The 20,355-nt window shown below is 51.1% G+C and overlaps 2 protein-coding genes and 1 pseudogene across 2 annotated transcripts in view; 1 reads left to right on the forward strand and 2 right to left on the reverse strand.

Annotated features, from left to right (window-relative positions):
• Positions 1 to 20,355, reverse strand: part of LOC139673811 (zinc finger protein 850-like) — a 685,564-nt gene that overhangs the window by 499,317 nt on the left and 165,892 nt on the right. The window lies entirely within an intron of this gene.
• On the reverse strand, positions 2,020 to 2,985 carry LOC139674247 (olfactory receptor 14C36-like). Its single transcript, XM_071560436.1, has one exon. It carries the CDS (start codon positions 2,983 to 2,985, stop codon positions 2,020 to 2,022), a length of 966 nt encoding a protein of 321 aa, XP_071416537.1.
• On the forward strand, positions 13,288 to 16,294 carry LOC139674249 (olfactory receptor 14C36-like; annotated as a pseudogene).

Below are 20,355 nucleotides of genomic sequence, written 5' to 3' on the forward strand. Positions count from 1 at the left end.
ACAGTGGTGGGAGAAGAGACTGTGCTGTCCCCAGTCAGGGAACACTCCGGGTGGTGGAGCTGTGGCAGGTTTGAAAGTTTTCCTCTTGCAGCCTCATGATGAGGCTGTTCCCAACAGAGTCATGGGGCAGGTCATGAGGGAGACAACAAGATTTTCTGAAGGTTCTGGAGAGTCCTCATTTCAAACAGTAAAAACTCCACAGATGATGTCTGAATTTCCTAATCCCTTTTATCAATGGAAATATTTATTCTTCCCTTTACCTTCTTTATCTCCTTTAATCTTCATGTCCCCTCTGCCCTGCTTGGACACCTGTGACTGAGAGCATTTGTTTCTCTGTTGGGTGCTCACTGAAGCTGTTCAGGCAGCTCAGAGGGGTGACCCATGGAGGTGTGTGTGCCTCTGGCTGCATCCCACTGTCCAGCTGTGCTCTGTGCTCTGGGAAAGGGCAGGAATGCTGCCTGCTGGAGGGCAAAGCTGCTCCTGCCTGCAGAGCCCTTTCTGCCTGCACAGGAGAAATGCTGCCCAGCCAGGCTGGTTTCCTGCTGGGCAGGGAAAGGGACAGGCCAGAAGGGAGGGCAGGGGGACAGAACAGACAGGGAAATGTCCAGTGTATTTGAGGAGGCAAGTGGGAGAAATCTTACTGGGACAGAGTGAGTTATTCTTGAAGCCACACCGAGGAATGTCAGGGCTCTGACAGGTGCCCACACCTGAGCTGGGCTCATGACCTGCTCACACACCCAGGGCTGTTCAGAGACACGAGTCCTTCCCTTCCACACACACAGACAGTTTCTGGCAGCAGGTGCAGTGTCTGCCTGGGCTCCTGCTGCAACTGCCAGGGGCTGGAGGCACCTCAGCCCTGTGGGGTGTCACCTGCTCTGCCCCTCTCTGAGATGCCCCACAGCCCAAGGGAATGACACGGGGACCTCTGTGCTCAGAAGCACATCCCAGGGCTGCATCCAGGGGGTTTCCCAGGGCACATGAGTCTAAAATGGAAGTGACATCAGGACACTGCCTGTCCCATTAGATTTATGGCACCCCAGGAACAGCTGATGGTGTTTGTGCTCACTCAGGTTCATGTCCCCACACAGACATGATATACCTGCTGAAGTCACCTCTGTATGGAGCAAACATGAACTTCTGACCTGATCCCTTGATGCCTCTCTGTGGAGAGATAAATGTCCTCTTGCAGGTGGGGTGAGAGGCCAGTGCCAGGAATTGTGTTCTCAGGGGCTGGTCTGTGAGAATTGCTCTGGGTCACCTTCCCAGGCTGTCCATGGAACAAAGACACAGGCCAGACCCTGCTCTGCTGGTGCTTTGGACCCATCCCAGGAAATCTGGCTGTGCAAGGAAACTGCTTTGTGCCCCCACCCTGCACACTCACATTCTGCAACTGGGCACTGGGATTTACGTTACCAGGACACTTCCTTGAGCACATTCCTATTGGCAACTTTGGAGAAAGCTGAAAGCCTTCCTGCCCTGCCCTCAGGAGATGCCCTTCCCTGATGGAGCTGCTGTTGTGCAGCCCAGCTGTGTCCCAGCAGTGCCCACGGCCTGTCCCTGCCTGTGAGCCCAGGACAGACATGCAGCAGGATGTGACCAAGTTGCAAGAGCACTGAGGCCTTATAGCAACAGTAGGGTTGGAAGAAGAGTGTGGAAGTGGAAAAGGAGCAGATATAAAAAGACAAAGTGCTGGTGCTCCCTGGCAATGCTGCTGCTCTGTGATAGTCTTACTCTCTCCCTCTGCACACAGGCACTGCCACTGGCCTTCCTGTGGCCACAAAAGAAGGAACTTGAACAAACAAACTGCACCAATATCTATTATTTGCTTTAAATATTAAAATGATCATTCTCTCATTTACACCAACTCCAAGTAAAACACAAAAGATTAAGGATTAAAGAAAAACTGAGGATCAAAAATAAAGTTTAGTTGCACACAACTTAAGATGAAAAAAGAAAAAATAAGCACCATAATCATCACCCAAAACCTGAGACAGAAGGTTGAACAGGTAATGAGTTTCTTTATGAGTGATTTGCACATGAAAACAGGCAGGTATTTACTTCAAAAATGCATTGAGTCATTATTTTCCTCACAGCATCCTTGAGTTCCTTATTTCTCAGGCTGTAGATGAAGGGGTTCAGTGCTGGAGGAACGACCGAGTACAGAACTGAGAATGCCAGATCCAGAGATGGGGAGGAGATAGTGGGAGGCTTAAGGTAGGCAAAAAATGATGTGCTGATAAAGAGGGAGACCACGGCCAGGTGAGGGAGGCACGTGGAAAAGGCTTTGTGCCGTCCCTGCTCAGAGGGGATCCTCAGCACAGCCCTGAAGATCTGCACATAGGAGAAAATAATGAAAATGAAACAGCCAAACAGTAAACAGGCACTGACCACAAGAAGCCCAATTTCCCTGAGGTAGGAGTGGGAGCAGGAGAGCTTGAGGATCTGAGGGATTTCACAAAAGAACTGATTCAGAGCATTGCCCTTGCACAGGGGCAGGGAAAATGTATTGGCTGTCTGCAGCAGAGCATTGAGAAAGCCACTGGCCCAGGCAGCTGCTGCCATGTGGGCACAAGCTCTGCTGCCCAGGAGGGTCCCGTAGTGCAGGGGTTTGCAGATGGCAACGTAGCGGTCGTAGCACATGATGGTGAGCAGGGAAAATTCTGTTGTGATGAAGAGCATAAAGGAGAAGACCTGTGCAGCACATCCCATGTAGGAGATGGTTGTGGTGTCCCAGAGGGAGTTGTGCATGGCTTTGGGGACAGTGGTGCAGATGCAGCCCAGGTCTGTGAGGGACAGGTTGAGCAGGAAGAAGTGCATGGGGGTGTGCAGGTGGTGGTCGCAGGCTACGGCGCTGATGATGAGGCCGTTGCCCAGGAGGGCAGCCAGGGAGATGCCCAGGAAGAGCCACAAGTGCAGGAGCTGCAGCTGCCGCGTGTCTGCCAATGCCAGGAGGAGGAACTGGCTGATGGAGCTGCTGTTGGACATGTGTTGCCTCAGGGTATGGTTATCTGTGGAGAATGAAAAAGCAGAACTGAGTTAGGCCAGACGTCATCAGCAAAACATATTGCATGTGTCATGGCAACTCTACATTCAGGGTCTTTTTTTCTTAAGAAGCCCTCTCTGCATCCCCCTCTCCTGAGCTCTGGTCTTTTCTGCCTGATGGGGGCATTGGGAGCAGGGACCCTGTAATTGGCTCCCGAGAAGTCTTTGCTCTGCAGAGAGGGGGAACTTGAAATGCAGAGTGATCTCAAATTAAATGGACTTGGGATTCATCAAAGAGCTGTTCAAATTTTGTCCAAATTTAGAATTGATTTTAAGGATTTCTTTGTATTTGTTGATCTAATTGCACCCACTACATTTAGCCGCTGTTGTGGATGTTTGAAATCCCTGAAATTTCTACTGCACTGCAGGTCAAGTCATGTGGGTCCTGAGGGTCAAAGGAAGGCTCCCTTAGGGCAGAGAGAAGAGCTGCTCTGCCTATCAGAGCTGTTCTCAGTTGCCCTGGGCTGACAGCTTGGAGCTGGATGAGCATCATGCTGGACTGTTCTCCTAAAACAAAACTGCACACTGCTGAGAGCAGAGGAATCCAGGAATCCAGGGTCAAAGAGCAGAGTGACAGACTCCTCACCTCTTTCATCCCTCTGCTCCCAAATTGAGAGTCAGAGCAATCCTTGCAGTTGCCAATCAGCCTTTCCATGGATTTAGCACAGAGGTGTTTTTGCATGGGGATCAAAGGCACCACATTGGGAGAACCTATGCCCTTCTAGAGTGCACCCTGCAGCCCTGCAGGACACCCAGGGAAGCAGCTGAATGTCCAAAAGTTGCCTGGAGGGCACTTGGTCACTTTGCTCCCACAGACATATTCCTCCCACAGGTCCAAAAGGGTTTGTGTCTGAACAGGAATCTGCCACCCCCAACCGCCCTATATGGGCTCAGAAAAGCCAATGGTGAGAACAAGGACAGCAAAGGCAACAGGGGATGGCAGTGAAATGCCACAATGGCCCTGCCAAGGGAGGAGGGACACACAGAGACAGATGGAAATCAGAGGCTTATCCTTCCCTGGGCTGTGGCTGCTGCAGGACAATGCACACCTGAGCCCCACGGGCCTGAGGGCAGAGGCTCTGCTTAGGCTGGGAAAGGAGCCCAGGGAGGAGTTGGTCAGGGGAAGGTGTCTGTGCCACAGAGCCAGCAGGGAGGTGCCCACATGCCCCTCCCCAGCATCTGTGGCAGCAGCTCCCTCTCCCTCCCTGCCTGTCTGTGCTGTGAGGAGCTGTTCCTGCCAGCAGCCACCTCCCTGTGCCCAGCTCAGCTCCCTCCAGTGCTCACACAGCCCATGCCCACCCCACTGCCCAGGGGCAGCTCTGCCTGTGCAGGGGCTGGAGAGCAGATCCCAGACAAGCTGAGGTGGCTGGGAAGGGGAAGGTGTTCTGAGTGGATGTGTTTTCCGAGAAGTGCCCTTGGACATGGCAGGAGGTAGAGCTGAAGCTGAGAGAAGCCCAGAGCCATTGCAGCTGAAGGACCCTCCCTGCCCTGCTCAGCCCTGCCCTGCTCATCCCTGGCCTGCCAGGAGGGGGTCACTCCTTCCACCCACACCTCTTCCCGGCAGGGCCATGGGGAGCTTCTTGGCCAGGCTGAGCTGTCCCTGGCAGGCAGAAGAGCCCCTGCCCCAGTACACAGAGCCCTGGGCTGCAGGACCCTGCCCTGCAGGACAGCCCTGGGCACCCCTGGCTGCACTCCCACCCTCTGCCACATCCCACTGCCATTCCTGCCAGAAGGGAACCTTCTTGCCCTGTGCCTCTGATGCTCCACACCAGGAAATCCGGGACAGCCATCCTGGCAGGTCTTCTCAGTGGTAGCATTTGGCAGGTGTAAGAGACACTTCTAGGAACTCACCTGCACTGGTCTGCAGCCAGAGACTTACCCTGGCAAAGGGCTGTGAAGATTCCTCTCCTGATGAGCTCTCACCTCTCCTCCCACTCCAGGACAACTTTAAACTGTTTCTTACTTCCCTTGTCTGTCTTTAATGCCTGCAGGTCCTGGCCTGCTCTGCCATATGGCCACCTCCTCTCCACTAAAGAACTGTGGGAGTCCTTCTGAAAGATCCTGGATGCTGTGGGATGTGCCAGCTTTAGGAGATCCTTGCAGGAAGGGAAGGTTAACTTTCCTATAGCAAGAGAATTCTTCTTTCAAATACTGTGGAGGTTTCTCCTTTAATGAGAGCTCAGTTCCCTCCCAGCCCAGGCTGCCTCTCATCTCTGTCCCTTCCCTGCTGTGCCCTCGGTGTGTGCAGGCAGTGCCCTGAGCCCTGCTGGGCTGTGCACAGGAGCTGCTCCTGGGCAGAGCTGTCTCTCTGCAGCGCTGCCCGCTTGCCAGGAGCTCCCTGTGTGCCAGGAGCCCGGCCCAGCTCAGCAGCACAGCAACAGCCCAGGGCATTTAATGGCCCTCTGGGGGGTTTGGTGCTGAGTCCCTGAACATCAGACCCTGAGGAAAGTTGCAGAAACCTCTTGAGAAACCCAAGGCACATTCAAACTGTAAACTTTCTTGTATTGCTAATGGGTCCCACTGAGGAATCAAACTCAGAAAACATTTCCAGCATCTTGTAAAATCACAAAGCTGGAAAGAGTAATGACAGGTCACAGAATCACCGAACCATCAGGGTTGGAATAGACCTTCAAGATCCTCTGGTCCAACTCTGAATGAAAACCACCATAATCACCCCTAAACCACTTCCCAGAGTGTTACATTGATGCCGAAGGGGGTTTTGGTTTCTGATTTTTCACATTTTGTAGATTTAGGAACACAATAGCTATAGATTTTTTGTAGGTTAACATTTCTAGCTTAAGTTTAATGTTTTTCTATCTCTACCCCTGCCCCAGAACAGGCAGCAAGATTCTCTAGCTGTTTAGTCTCTTTTCCAAGGTAAAGAGCTGAAGGATATCAGACGGCCTACAGAATGAAACATAAACACATGTCAGAGTGACCCAGAAGTCAGGACTGGAAGAACTACAAAAGACCTTTGTGTGCCCGAAGAAGAGGAGGTGGATGAAGACAGAGGGTCTTGACCATCCCAGACCCAGTTCCAGGGGGTGGAACAGGTGTGGAACCAGGGCTGGACTGAGAAATGTGTAAAGCAATGATTGGAGGGATCTTATTATAAAAGCCATGCAAACTAGAACTGGAGGGCATGTGCATGTCATGTAGTCCTGTGGGCCCTAAGCCTGTGATGTTAAAGGACCTTTACTTTTTATCTTACCCTACACTAACGTGGCTCAGAGTCCTGCTATGGGGGGGCACTCATGGCATCAACACCCAGGTGCCATGTGAACACTTCCAGAGACACCAACACTTCACTGAGTTACTTATTCAAGCCTATACACTCAGGGAAAAAAAATAATATTTATTCTGAACCTCAACTGACACAATTAAGGGTTGTTTTCTCTCATTTGGTCACTACAGCCTTGATAGAACAGAACAAATCACACCCCACCAAAACCTCATTTTCAGTCTTTGCAGAGAGCAATGAGGTCCTCTCTGAGCCTCTTCTCCCCCAGACTCCAGAACACCAGTTCCTTTAGCCATTCCTCATGACACATTATTTCCAGACTCTTCCCAAGCTCCACTCCCTTCTCTGGACACACTCCAGGCCCTCAATGTTCTTTTTGCAGTGAAGGGCCCAGAACTGGACACAGGACTTGAGGTGGGGCCTCACCAGCGCCCAGTACAGATGGACAATCTCTGTCCTGGTCCTGCTGGCCCCACTAATTTTCATACAGGCCAGGACACCATGGGGCTTCTTGCCCACATGGGCACTCTCTGGCTCATATTCACCTGCTCTCAAACAGACATCCCAATTCCCTTCCTGATGAGCAGCTTTCAGGACAATCTGCCCACAACCTGGAGCATTCCATGGGGTTGTTGGGACCCAAGGGCAGCACCTGACACTTGGTCTTATTGATCCAGCTTGTCCAGATCCCTCTGCAGAGCTTTCCTGCCCTCCAGCACATCCACAATCACACCCACCTTGGTGTTGTCCACAAATTTACTGAGGGTGCACTCCATCCTCTTGTCCAGATCCTCAATAATGATGTTAAACAGGACCAGCCCCAACACTGAGCCCTGGGGAACCCCACTGGTGACCAGCCCCACCTGGATTTAGTTCCATTCCCCATCAGTCTCTGGGCCATCAGCCAGTTTTTCACCCCGCAAACAGTTCCCTCATCCCAGCCATGAGCAGCCACTTTCTGCAGGAGATGCTGTGGGAGGTGGTGCCAAAGGCTTGACTGAATTCCAGAGAGACACATCCACAGCCTTTCCCTCATCTCCTCAGTGGGTCATTTTGTCATAGAAAGGGGGTCAGTTTGGTCATGCAGGATCTGCCTTTCCCAAACCCACACTGACTGACCCTTATTCCTTGGGTTCCTTCACGTGCCGTGTGATGGCACTCAGGATGATCTGCTCCATGGACGTCTCTGGTACTGAGGTCAGGCTGACAGGTCTGGAATTGTTCAGATCCTTCTGGCCCTGTCTGTAAATGGGCATCACAGTTTGTCAGCTGGGACTTCTCCAGTTCACCAGAACTGCTGGGCAATGAGTGAAAGTGGCTTGGCCAGCTCTTTCTCCAGTTCCCACAGTACCCTCAGGTGCATCTCATGTGGGCAGGGACTTGTGGGGTTCTCAGTGACACAGCAGGTCACTGACCATTTCTCTCTGGGTTATGGGGGCTTCACTCAGCTCCCCATCACCACCTTCCAGCCCTGGGATCTGGGTATCCTGAGCACAACTGCATTTGGTGTTAAAAGACTGAGGCAAAGAAGTCATTAATTCCCTCAGCCATTTCCTCCTGCCCTGACCCTGTGCTGCCTCTGCATCAAGCAAAGGATGGAGACTCTTCTGAGCCCTCCTTTTGCTGCCCATGGGTTTAGACACACATTTTTTGCTGTCTTTAACTGCAGTGGCCAAATTCAGTTCCAGTTTGTCTTTGGCCCTTCACATTTTAACCCTCCATAACTTCACCATATCCTTGTGGTGCCCCCATGATTTCTGTCCCTCTTTCCAGTGGTGATACACTCTCTTTTATTCCCTGACATCCAACCCACGGTCTGTGTTTCACCAGGCCATACTTTTTGCCACCTGGCTTGTCTCAGGCCACAGAGGCACAGCTCCTGGAGCTTTGAGATTTCCTTCTTAAAACACCTGCATCCATCCTGCACTCCTTTCTCCTTCAGGACTGACTCCCAAGGGACTCCATCCATCAGTTTCCCAAACTGGCCAAAGTCTGTCAGCTGTCAATCCAAGGTGTCAGTTCTGCTGGTGCCCCTCCTTCCTTCACCCACAGTGGAAATCCCCATTATTTCATGGTCTCTGTGCCCATGAAATGTGCCAAGAGAGCCCTGACCACCACATCACCCACCAGACACAGAATCACAGAATGCTCTGGGTCATAAGTGACCTTAAAGAGCTTCTCATTCCAACCCAGGGTAGGAACACCTTTGACTAGACCAGGTTGCTCAGAGCCACATTCTGCTTGGCCTTGAAGAACTTCTTGTGATGGAGCAGCCAGAACTTCTCTGAGAACCTGTGCCATGGCCTCACCACCCTCACCATAAAGAATTTCTTACCAATATCTCATCTAACCCTTCTCTCTATCAGTGTGAAGCCATTTCCCCCTTGTCCTGTCACTCCAGGCGTCTGTAAATACTCTCTCTGCATCTTTCTTCTTGGTTGCGTTCAGGTCCTGGAAGGCCACAATTAGGTCACCCCAAGGCCTTCCCTTCTCCAGGCTGTACAATCCCAATTCTCTCAGTCTTCCCTCATGGCAGAGCTGCTCCATCCCTCTGATCATCTTGGTGGTCTCCTCTGGACTCGCTCCAACAGCTCCATGTCCTTGATGTGCTGGGACCCCAGAGCTGGAGGCAGCTCTGCAGGTGGGGCAACATCAAACCATGTGTGTTCCAGCAAGGACAGTGTGGAACCTCCTGGAACCAAAGGGGACACTGTGACACCACAGAACCTCCTGGAACCAAAGGGGACATTGTGACACCACAGAACCTTCTGGAACTCAAGGGATATTATGAGACGACAGAACCTCATGGAATCATAGGGCAATTGTGACAAATGGGGCCTCATGGATCCAGAGGAACCCAGAGATATTTTGGAACCTCCAGGAATGAAGGGGCCTTTGTGACACTGAGGAGGGTTATGGAGCCCAATGTACCCTGGGCCAGTGCTGAACACCATGGAATCAAAAGTCCATTGTGATACTGCAGAGATTAATGGAACTGAAAGAACCCTGGGAGACTGGAACCTCCTGGAATCAAGGGGCCATTTTGACACTGAAGAGCCTTGTGGAGCCAAAGGGACCCCGGGGCACTGTGGAATCTCATGGAACCAAGGGGCCTTTCTGACTTGTGGGGACTTCTGGAATCAAATGAACCTCAGGACATTCTGGAACCTCATGGCATCAAGGGGCCATTGTGGCACTGCAGAGCCTTATGGACCATGACAGGATGTTCTGCCCTGATCAGGCCCAGAGTCCACTCAGAGAATGCAAACAATGCAGGCTCTCTATGCTGAGTTACTGCTGGCACCAAGGGGCTGTTTTGGTGTTGAATTCTGCTAAAACCAGCCTGGTTCACCAAACTGCAAATGCTCATCCTGCTTTTTGGAACAGGATCTGACAGATAAGCTGCTCACTGCCCTGGAAATTCATGACTATCAATCCCTCACTGTATAGCTCTAAAAGCTCAGTCCAACTTCCATATGGCAGATCCTTTCACAGACTGTCTTGAAGTGTGTGGAGCTTCTCCCATGAAGCAGGGATGGCTCTTCATGGTCACTGCCCAGGGGTTAAGGGAAGGAGAGAGATCTGCCCTCTTTAGTTGTGTGAGAGTTACATCAATCTCTGCTTAATGATAGTTTCTTTTTGCTGGTTTCAATACAACTGTTTTAAATAATTGCTTTGACACTAGGTGGTTTTTAGCTTTTCCACTGGATAGTACATATTTAAGTAAATTATTAAGATCTTTCATCTGTTCACTTGTCTGTTCTTTTTTCTACTCATTTCCCATAATAAGTAATTCATTTGACATAAGTATATCTGATTTGCCATTTTTAAAACCTGTGGGAAAAAGTGATTCAATCACACCTCTATAATTGACACTGCAGAGTAACTCTGAGGCTAAGATTGGATCCAGTCACACCAGGCTCCTCTCTGAGTAGGAGTTTAGAATGCAAGGGGTCCTTTCTGCCCCTCACAGCTCAATGAGGCAGATTCTCTAGTAAACGTTATCTGAGATTTCTATTTCCACCATCACCCCATGAGGTTCCACAGAGTCCCAAGATTCTTTTGGTTCTCTGAGTCCCTGCAGGGTCACGATGACCCTTTGATTCCATGAGGTTCTGCAGACAAACAATGATCCCTTTGGATCAATAAGACTCTGCAGTGTCACACAGGGCCATTCATTCCATGACATTCCACACTGTCACACGGGTCCCTTATGCTCCACAAGGCCTGCACTGTAATAATGGCCCCCTAAATCCATGAGATTCCACAGTGACCCCATGATTCCATGAGGTTCTGCAGTGTCACAATGTCCCTTTTTTTCCATCAGGCTCTGAAGTGTCACAATGACCCTTTGATTCCATGAGGTTGCACAGAGTGACAATGATCCCTTTGGATCAATGAGACTCTGCAGTGTCACAATTCCATGAGGTTCCACAGTGTTACACTGGTCTCTTGTGCTCCACGAGGCCCTGCACTGTGACAAAGGTCCCTTAAATCCATGAGATTCCACAGTGACCTCGTGATTCCATAAGGTCCTGTGTTGGGGTAAGGTTGATTTACGGCGGTCAGAGGAGGCAGAGACAAACCCAGGCAGCAGTTAAATCAGAAGGCTTACACTGAAGACAAAGGACTTTATTGTTAGTTACAGCTTTACTTTCATCTACTTTCTTCCACAGCAAGTCATCTCAGAACTGGTCAGTCAGCTCAGTTAAGCATACATGGAAACCTTCTACTGGCCAAAAGCTCTCCTGCATTCTGTAGGTGGCTCCTTCCACCTTCAGGGTGCCCTGCAAACTTCTTTCATTCAAGAATACACTCTGAACTCTTACATATCAATCTCTTAATCAATTACCTCAGACATTCAGGGGTCCACAGACACACTGAGTTAAACCCCCTAGTCCTGCAGTGTCACAGTGGTGGTTTCAGAGATGGTGGAGCTTTTACTTTTGTGGTCAGAAATAGAGTGAGAAAGAAATAATGTCACCAAGGGCAGCTGGGGAGGCAGAGCCAGGGAGGAGGGAGAGATGTCAGTGCAGGAAGGGGCCAGCAAGGTGGGGCAGCCGGGGGATGCCGACAGCCTGCAGGGAAAGGGGCAGGGCATGGACACCATAGGACAGCCTGGGCTGGAGAGGAGACAGGGATGTGCAGAAGCTGAAAGGCCCCAAGAGAGCCAAGTTGTGCAGGCCTTTGGCCATGGCTGCTGTGTGTGCCCCTGATGGCATGAGGAGACAAGTGAGCCTTGCAGTCCTGGGGCCTCATTGCCTCCTTGTCCCTGCTCAGCAGCCTGGAAGGTGCCACCCCATTGTCCTGACCTTGGCATTGCACATTCCCACATTCCAAGTGCCCCAGGAAGGGCCTGGAGGAATGAGGGAGGGCCAAGATCACCCTTTCCAGGGCCTGTTGGTCAGGCCTTAGCCCTTTGAATTCTAAAACACAGCCAGTTTTACTAAAGATGAGAGTCATCTTTCCCTTCCTTGTCTATACTTGCCATCACTCCTTCCAGTTTTCTGCTCTAACTGGAATCTGGGGACAATTTCTCAGTCTTGTTCCTTAGTGGGACCCATTACCACTACAAGAAACTTCAGTGTTTCAATCTGCTTTGACTTCTTGAAAAGTTGTTTGAAGTTACTCTGATGGACTGAGTCTGATGTAAACAACACAAACCCCCCAGAGGGCCATTAAATGCCCTGGGCTGTTGCTGTGCTGCTGAGCTGGGCCGGGCTCCTGGCACACAGGGAGCTCCTGGCAAGCGGGCAGCGCTGCAGAGAGACAGCTCTGCCCAGGAGCAGCTCCTGTGCACAGCCCAGCAGGGCTCAGGGCACTGCCAGGGCAGCTCAGGGACACCAGCAGGGCACAGACAGAGCTTAAAGGGGCTCAGCATTGGGAGGATGACTCAGAGCTCTTGGAGGAGAAATCTTTGCAGTGCTGGACATGGTGAGTCTGTGGGTGCAGGGCAATGCAGGGGCAGCTCCTGGAGCCCCAGCTGATGGGATGTGTGAGGAGGGGGCTATTGGGGGACACTTTGGATTAGCTGTGGAGCTGGGGTTGCAGCCAGGGGTGCCCAGGGCTGTGGTGCAGAGCAGGGTCCTGCAGCCCAGGGCGCTGTGCTGGGGCAGGGACTCTGCTGCCTGCCAGGGTCAGCTCTCAGCCAGCCTGGGGAGCTGCTCACAGGGCTGGGGAGAAGGCCTGCATGGAATAAGTAAACACTAATATGGGGGGGAAGGGTCTTTATCCTTTGGAGAGCAGGTTGCAGGGGTGAGGGCTGCTCACAGCTCTGTCTTAGAGAACATTTCCCAGGGATCTTTTTGAGAAGTGCAGCAGGTCAGGGGCCAACTCTAAGAGAAGGACCCTATTCTTTCAGCCTTCTGTCCTGAGTATTAAGACTGGGACAGAAGCCTTAAAAATTGTCTAAGTTCAGGAAACTTCAAACTTATTATTTTTAGAGAAGAATAGAGTGAGAAATGTCAGTCATCAACACACCATGTCGTATGGACAGTGTCAGTGTCCCTTTTGCAGCCTCCTCAGGGTCATTCTTATGTTGCCATCAGAGTCTCCATAGCCAGAGATGCCACTGGACAGCTCCCTGCTGCTCCTGGGAGGAATTTTTACTCGAAAAAGGAACAATCAAGAGATGTTAAGGTGGAATACATAAAAAGTAGACTAAAGCCTTTCTTCTGCAGCCCAAAGTCTTCCAAGTCATGGGTGCAGAGGCTGAATTTCCCACTGCAGGTGGGTTACATGCAACACCCATTGTGATTGTCAATGGTGCCACAAACCACCTCCATGTCCCCAGTGCAGCAAGGCAAAGCTGAGTGCTTGGCAGCACATGGCCAGAGCTCCAACTCCTCACACCACCCTCAGCCAGTAGAAACCAGAGAAGGGAATTAAATCTCTGCTAGAGGAGATTTCTATGAAAAAAAGAGTGGCTTTTTTGACAGGAAGCTGTTTTACTTTTTCCCCTTCCTTTCCTGTGTTTGAACAGGCTCCATGCCAAGAAGCAGCAAATGTCCAACAGCAGCTCCATCAGCCACTTCCTCCTCCTGCCATTGGCAGACACGCGGCAGCTGCAGCTCCTGCACTTGTGGCTCTTCCTGGGCATCTCCCTGGCTGCCCTCCTGGGCAACGGCCTCATCATCAGCGCCGTAGCCTGCGACCACCACCTGCACACCCCCATGCACTTCTTCCTGCTCAACCTGTCCCTCACAGACCTGGGCTGCATCTGCACCACTGTCCCCAAAGCCATGCACAACTCCCTCTGGGACACCACAACCATCTCCTACATGGGATGTGCTGCACAGCTCTTTCTGTTTACGTTTTTTATGTCAGCTGAGTTTTTCCTCCTCACCATCATGTGCTACGACCGCTACGTTGCCATCTGCAAACCCCTGCACTACGGGACCCTCCTGGGCAGCAGAGCTTGTGCCCACATGGCAGAAGCTGCCTGAGCCAGTGGCTTTCTCAATGCTCTGCTGCACACAGTCAATACATTTTCCCTGCCCCTGTGCCATGGCAATGCCCTGAGCCAGTTCTTTTGTGAAATCCCACAGATCCTCAAGCTCTCCTGCTCACACTCCTACCTCAGGGAAATTGGGCTCATCATGGTTAGTGCTTTTCCATTTGTGGGATGTTTCATTTTCATTATTTTCTCGTATGTGCAGATCTTCAGGGCTGTGCTGAGGATCCCCTCTGAGCAGGGACGGCACAAAGCCTTTTCCACGTGCCTCCCTCACCTGGCTGTGGTCTCCCTGTTTCTCAGCACTGGCATATTTGCCTACCTGAAGCCTCCCTCCGTCTCTTCCCCATCTCTGGATCTGGGCCTGTCAGTTCTGTATTCGGTGGTTCCTCCAGCCCTCAACCCCCTCATCTACAGCCTGAGGAACCAGGAGTTTAAGGTAGCTCTCAGGGAAGTAATGACTGGATGCTTGACAGTGTTTTCTATTTCCCACAGTAGCATTCAGAGTTCTGTACTTTGCCTTAGGAGCTGGAAAGGTGTTTATAACACACCAGTGTTTGTGGTGCTGCTCAGCAGAGCTTGCACAGCACCAGCACTGTCCCTTTAACATTTCCACCATCAGGGGGCTGGGAAGGAGACATATCTAGGACAGATAACCCAAATTAGCCAAAGGGATAGTCTGGACCATATGACAGCATTTGAGGAATAAAAGCTAAGGAAGAAGGGGTGGACATTCATTATTTACAGTGTTTGCCTTCCTAAACAACCACCTCATATCCTGAAGCCCTGCTTCCCAGGAAGTGCTGGACACTGCTAATGGGAAACAGAGAATATGGATTTTCTCTCTGTTTGGGCATGCAAACTTCTACTTTTGCTACAGTAACCTGTCTTATATGAGCCCATGAGTCATTTTATGAATTATTTTCTCTCTCATGTCAGTCTGGGAATGGAGAGTTGTCAGAACAGTTTGGTGGGCAGCTGCCATCCAACCAAGTGAACCACCAGACTGCTTGATTTCCTCTGTCAGTAGCCCCCAGTGTGTGTCACTGCAGGACAAGGCTCTCTCGTTTCTTTTTTAAAAATTTTTTTCCCTTTCTGATGCTGTTGTCTTCACAGAAGTGCTTCATCCCCTCCAACTTAATGATCCCTCCTTCCTGTGTAACCAAGACCCTTTCTGTATACAAGGAGTCTCACTTTGTATTTAAGTGAAATAAATGAACGTGTATCAACTTTTTATTGTTATGGCTTTTACTATCCTTAACAGAGCAGGAATGAACTGGAAATGAGAACAGCTTTCTAGCTGCCTGAGCCTTGGGATGCACCCTGTGCCTGGAGCAGGAAAAGCTCTCGAGGGCCACAAGGGTTGGGGGTTTTGTTCTATCCTGGGAAGATGGGATGGCAGAGAGAGGCTGAGAGCTCTCAAGATCTCTTGCAGAGGAGTGCAGGGCACACAGGTGCCTCCTGTTCCTCTTGCCAAGCACATTCACCACCAGTGGGGCTGAGCCCTCTCTGAGCTCCAGGTGCTGCTGTGCCTTCCCAGGGGCTGGGCTGTGGTGCCACTGCCCAGAGCACCCTGCCCTGAGCAGGGCTGTGGGGCCAGACCCACCTGGGCTGTGCTGGGAGAGGCCCTTGGTGCTGGAGAGAGCCCAGAGCAGGTGGGAGAGCTTGGAGGGAGCTGGACTGGGCTGGGATGGACCTGGGAGAGAAAACCATCCATGTATCTCTGAAGTGCTGAGGCCTGAACAGGCCCTGAGCCAGAGGTGATCTTGAGATGAACATTCCAAACTAATGTTGAGTTGAACATTCCAACCAAATGCCCATCTTGGCAGGAACCTCCTGCAATGGCAGAGGGACACATGGCAGTGTGTGCCCCTGCAGGGCACTGCCCTGGCCATGGCACAGGCTGGGAGCTGCCTGGCTGGGAGCAGCCCTGTAAGGCAGCTGTGGGTGGGCAGGAGCTGGGCAGGAGGCAGCCGTGTGCCCTGGCAGCAAGGGAGGCCAGGAGCACCCTGGGCTGTGGGACCAGTACAGCAAGGACGTGGCTTATCCTGGTTGCTGGGGCTGAGGAAAGCTGCACAAAGAGCTGCGGAGTTTAAAAATTGTATCCTCTTTAATTTGTACTGTGGGCAATGAAGGGAAACTTTCTGTGCCTCTGAGTGTCACCAGTTCCTCATCCCCTAAAAAGCACAAACCTGATGGATTGTGGTTCCTACTCCAGTGGCACTTGGATCTCACTCCATACCCAGAGTACAAAGCTCCCTTATTCCAACAAGATCCTTGAAATGGAGGGATTAAGGACACAGGACAGGATGTGGGGAACAGTTACAGGGCATGACCAAGGATTTGGGGTAGTTGTGACCCCAGGGCAGGACCCAGCACTTGGCCTCGTTGAACCTCATCCAGTTGGCCTGGGCCCATTGATCCAGCCTGTCCAGACCCCTCTGCTCAGCCTTCCTGCCCTCCAGCAGATCAGCAATCCCACCCAGCCTGGTGTCATCTGCAAACTGACTGAAGGTGCACTTGATCTCCTCATCCAGATCATTGATAAAGATGTTTAACTGAACTGACCCCAATACTGATCTCTGGGAAAAATCCTGGATGTAATTCCATTCCTCACCAGTCCTTGGGCTTGGCCATCCAGACAGATTTTCCCCCACTGAACAGATGCTGCAGAGAGTGTCTGATAAAGTTCTTGTAACCCCAGAAAATTGGGATTGATGCAGATTTAACTTAGCAGAATGCAGAATTTCATTCTCTTTCTCTCTTTTCCTCCCTCTCTGGATCAAGGGAAATTCTGACTGCAGTGTGTGACCTGTGTGTGAAGAGCAAATATGGACAGAATCGGGACAGGAAGTGTTTGGGAATATCTTGTGACCTGTACTTGACACAGAACATTTTTGCCTTTGGTCTAAGACTACCTATTGTGGAAAGTGAACTTCAGTGGAAGCAACGTGGGCTTAACGTGCAGCTAAGGAAGGAGTTGTGGGGTTTGGTTTGTTTGTGCCTTCCTTTGTTTTGTTTTTTCTTTCTTTTTTTCTGAAGTAAATGAACATCCCTCTGTGTCTCCTGCAGCTCTTTCTCCAAGTACAGCAGGTGGGAGTTGGTGCCCAGGAGCTGAAACCTGCAGGTCCAGCCTTTAGTGGAGGAAGCTCAGATTGCACAAGGCTGCTTTGAGTGCCAGGCATGTGATGAGGGAAATGGTGGGGTGGGGATTAGGGATAACATTTGATTAAATGTAAGACATAAAGGGTCTTGATTTTCATACTTATTTAGACTGCATTAATTGGTACTCATGATCAAAGTAATTTGGGGATTGCTGACATTAATGTATAAACAGGAAAAAATAAAGAGGCCACAAAAATGCATCTTTTCTCTTTATTTTAATATAAGATATTCACTTTGAATGCATTTCTGAGTTCTCTGTAACTGACCACAAAAGATTTGAAAATTTAAAAGAAAATTATTCCCAGGGGCTTGTCTTGTTGAAGATGCCATCACTGAGAAGAGACCATGGAGGGAACAAGCAGACAAGGAGACCATCCCTGGTGCTTGGGAACAATATCAATTAGGAATTGCTGCTATCAGTGTATAAACAGGAAAAAGGTAAACAGGACAAAAAGAAATCTTTCTTCATGCCTTTTGTTAATGTAATACACTCACTTTGAATACACTTCTGAAATCTGTCTAATTAACCACAGAAGAATAGAAGACAATAATAAATTATTCCCAGAGGCTTGTCTTGTTAAGATGTTTTAAATGTTAATGAGGCCTCTGGCACTGAATTCCTTAACTGAAGATTTGAAGACAGAACAAGTCTCTAAAAAAGTAAAATTCATCAGCAAAGCTCCAGGTTCCGGAGGATGTCAGCAAGCTCTGCTCAGGCCATCACTGAAAAGAGACCCCAGAGGGGAAGAGCAGACAAGGAGAGCATTCCTGAGGACTGGGGAAGCAGCAACTCAGAGTCAGTGGTTACAGGTGGAAAAGGGACTGTGGAATGTGGCTGTGAAAGTGCCTGATGGACTTTGCCAAGCAGGACAGCCAAGCCCTGCCACCCATCTCTGGTTCCTCACAGGATGCTCCTGGAGCAGAGTGATGTGGGGTGTGGAATGGGGAGTGCAGGAGAGCAGTAGGACACCTCCACAGCTCTATGGAGTGGGTGAGGAGGTGACAAGCCCTGGGGCTGTAAGGAACTGGTTTCTTCTCATAGGCTGTCAAGCCCCAGGAAACTGCCCTGTTGCAGAAAAGCACAGTGAAGAGCCAAAGTGTGTGAGAGCAGGAGAGGGCACAGCAGTGTCCCTTCCACAGCCAGGCCTCCAGGGACACACCTGAAGGAGCAGCAGAGCAGGGTCTGGGCTTTGTCTTTGTTTCCTGGACACCCTGGGCAAGGGGCCCCAGGGGAATTGTCACAGATCACTCCCTGCAAACACCATTCCCAGCACTGGCCTCTCACCCACCACTGACAGGTTGTTTGTCCCTCCATGGGGACACCAAATGAGCAGCTCACAAGGCCATGCTGCAATTGTACAGAGGAGAATTCAGCATTCACAGTGTGTGTGTGGGGGAGATGAATCCAAGAGAACACAAAGACCATCAGCTAATCCTGGAGATGCTGGGAAGGGCTGTGGGACACACAGTGTCTCGAGGTCACTTCACTCTGGGCCCCACATCCCCTGGAAAACCCCCAGGATGCAGCACTGGGATGTGCTTCTGAGCACAGAGCTCCCCCTGTGTCCATCCCTCAGGCCGTGGGGCATCTCAGAGAGGGGCAGAGCAGGTGACACCCCACAGGGCTGAGGTGCTTCCAGCCCCCAGCAGTGGCAGTGAGAGCCCAGGGAGAGACTGTGACTCCTGCAATGATCTCCCCATGGGTGTAAAAGGGAAAGACTCTCTGATCACCCCTGAGTGCATGAGAATCCCACAATCCCAGTTCAGAGGTGGATGCCTTGCTGGGCCTTGACATTTGTGTGAGTGACTCCAGGAACAAACTCCACTGGCCCAGTGAGATTCATCTCCGTGGTCTTGGACAGTTCATTGCAAGTGCTCCTGAACTGCTGCATCACCCTTCCTGGGATTCTGGGCTGTGCTCTCAAAAGGGCCAGAGCAATCTGAGAGGTTCTGGGGTCCTTGGAAAAGGCAGATGCCAAGCCCATCTTTAAGAAGAGCAAAATGAGAATGGGGAAAATTTCTGCAGTGTCCCAGGGTTGCTGGGAGTCCATGAGGCCCTGGAGTGTCACAATGATCCCTGGATTCCATGAGGCTCCACAGGGTCACAGTGGGCTTCTGTTTCCTTGAGGTCCTGCAGAGTCACAATGGAACTTTGATTCCATGAGGTTCCCAAGTGTCAGAATGGCCCCTCTGTTGGCCAAGCCCCCCTTCCCTCCCCCAAATATCCCATCCCTTTTGTCCCAGTTCCTCCTGACCTCCCCAAATCCTTCAGCTGGATGGGCTCAGCTTTGTGACGCCCTTCATGACCCCTGAGCATCTGCCTGCCCAGCTTGGTCAGTCAGTTCTGGGAACACAACTGACAGCCCAGCCCCCAAGGGGACAGGATGTTCTGCTGTGCTGGAGAGGACCCTCCTCAGCCTGGCCAGCAGTGCTGCAGGGGGGGATTCCCTGCCCCTCCCCAGCTGGTCCTTCCTGCCCAGCAGCTCCTGCTCCAGAAGGGCTCACAGACACTCTGGGGGACTTTTCACACTTGGGTCCCTGAGCTGCCCTGGGGCATCTCTGGGGCAGTGGCCAACTCTGTGACTGCTCTGGGAAGTCATGGCCTGAAGCCAGGAGTGTGGGTTTTAGGAGGTAGTCGAAACCTCTGCAGACAAGAAATCCTGGTAATTGTTGAAGACTTCCTTGCCTATCATTATCATGTGCTGTTTATTTTTAATTTCAAGATTTTTTCATAATTTTCTTTTTACTGACAACACCACACACTTGTTCTATTAATCTGATTCACTCTCTGTTTATGTGAAAATATTTGTGCAGCTGTTTATCAGAGGACATTTCCTACCAGTGTTTTGAATGCAGAAACATTGCTCAGAGGAGCTACTGAACTTCTTTGGGATGGATTCATATCCCTAATTTTGCCTCTTCTGTTCTTCCTCTCCCAATTTGCCTTCCAAGATCTCTCCAAGCTGTGTGTGCCTGGGAATGTTTTCACAGTCCTGAGCTCTGGGCCATGTCAAAGGGGACAAATGCACCTTCTGGAGAACACTGTCACTCCTGCTCACAGAGCCTCTCTGACTGCACAGGGGAGATTCCCCCAGGCTGTTTCCTGGTGTGGGAAGAAAGGGACATAAAGGCAGAGGAGAGGGATGGAGGAGACACGGACATTTGCATGCTTAAGGCTGGTGAGATAAATGTCCCTGGGACAGGGAGGTTGTTCCTGCAGTCACACCCAGATATGTCAGGGCTCTGACAGGTGCCCACACCAGAGCTGGGCTCATGCCCTGCTCACACTCCCAGGGCTGTTCAGTGACACGAGTCCTTCCCTTGCACACACACAGACAGTTCCTGGCAGCAGGTGCAGTGTCTCCCTGGGCTCCTCCTGCCACTGCCTGGGGCTGGAGGCACCTCAGCCCTGCAGAACCCCCACACTGCACACTCACACACTTCAGCTCAACAT

This window comes from Pithys albifrons, chromosome 7, assembly GCF_047495875.1.
Source record: "Pithys albifrons albifrons isolate INPA30051 chromosome 7, PitAlb_v1, whole genome shotgun sequence".
NCBI classification, from domain to species: domain Eukaryota; kingdom Metazoa; phylum Chordata; class Aves; order Passeriformes; family Thamnophilidae; genus Pithys; species Pithys albifrons.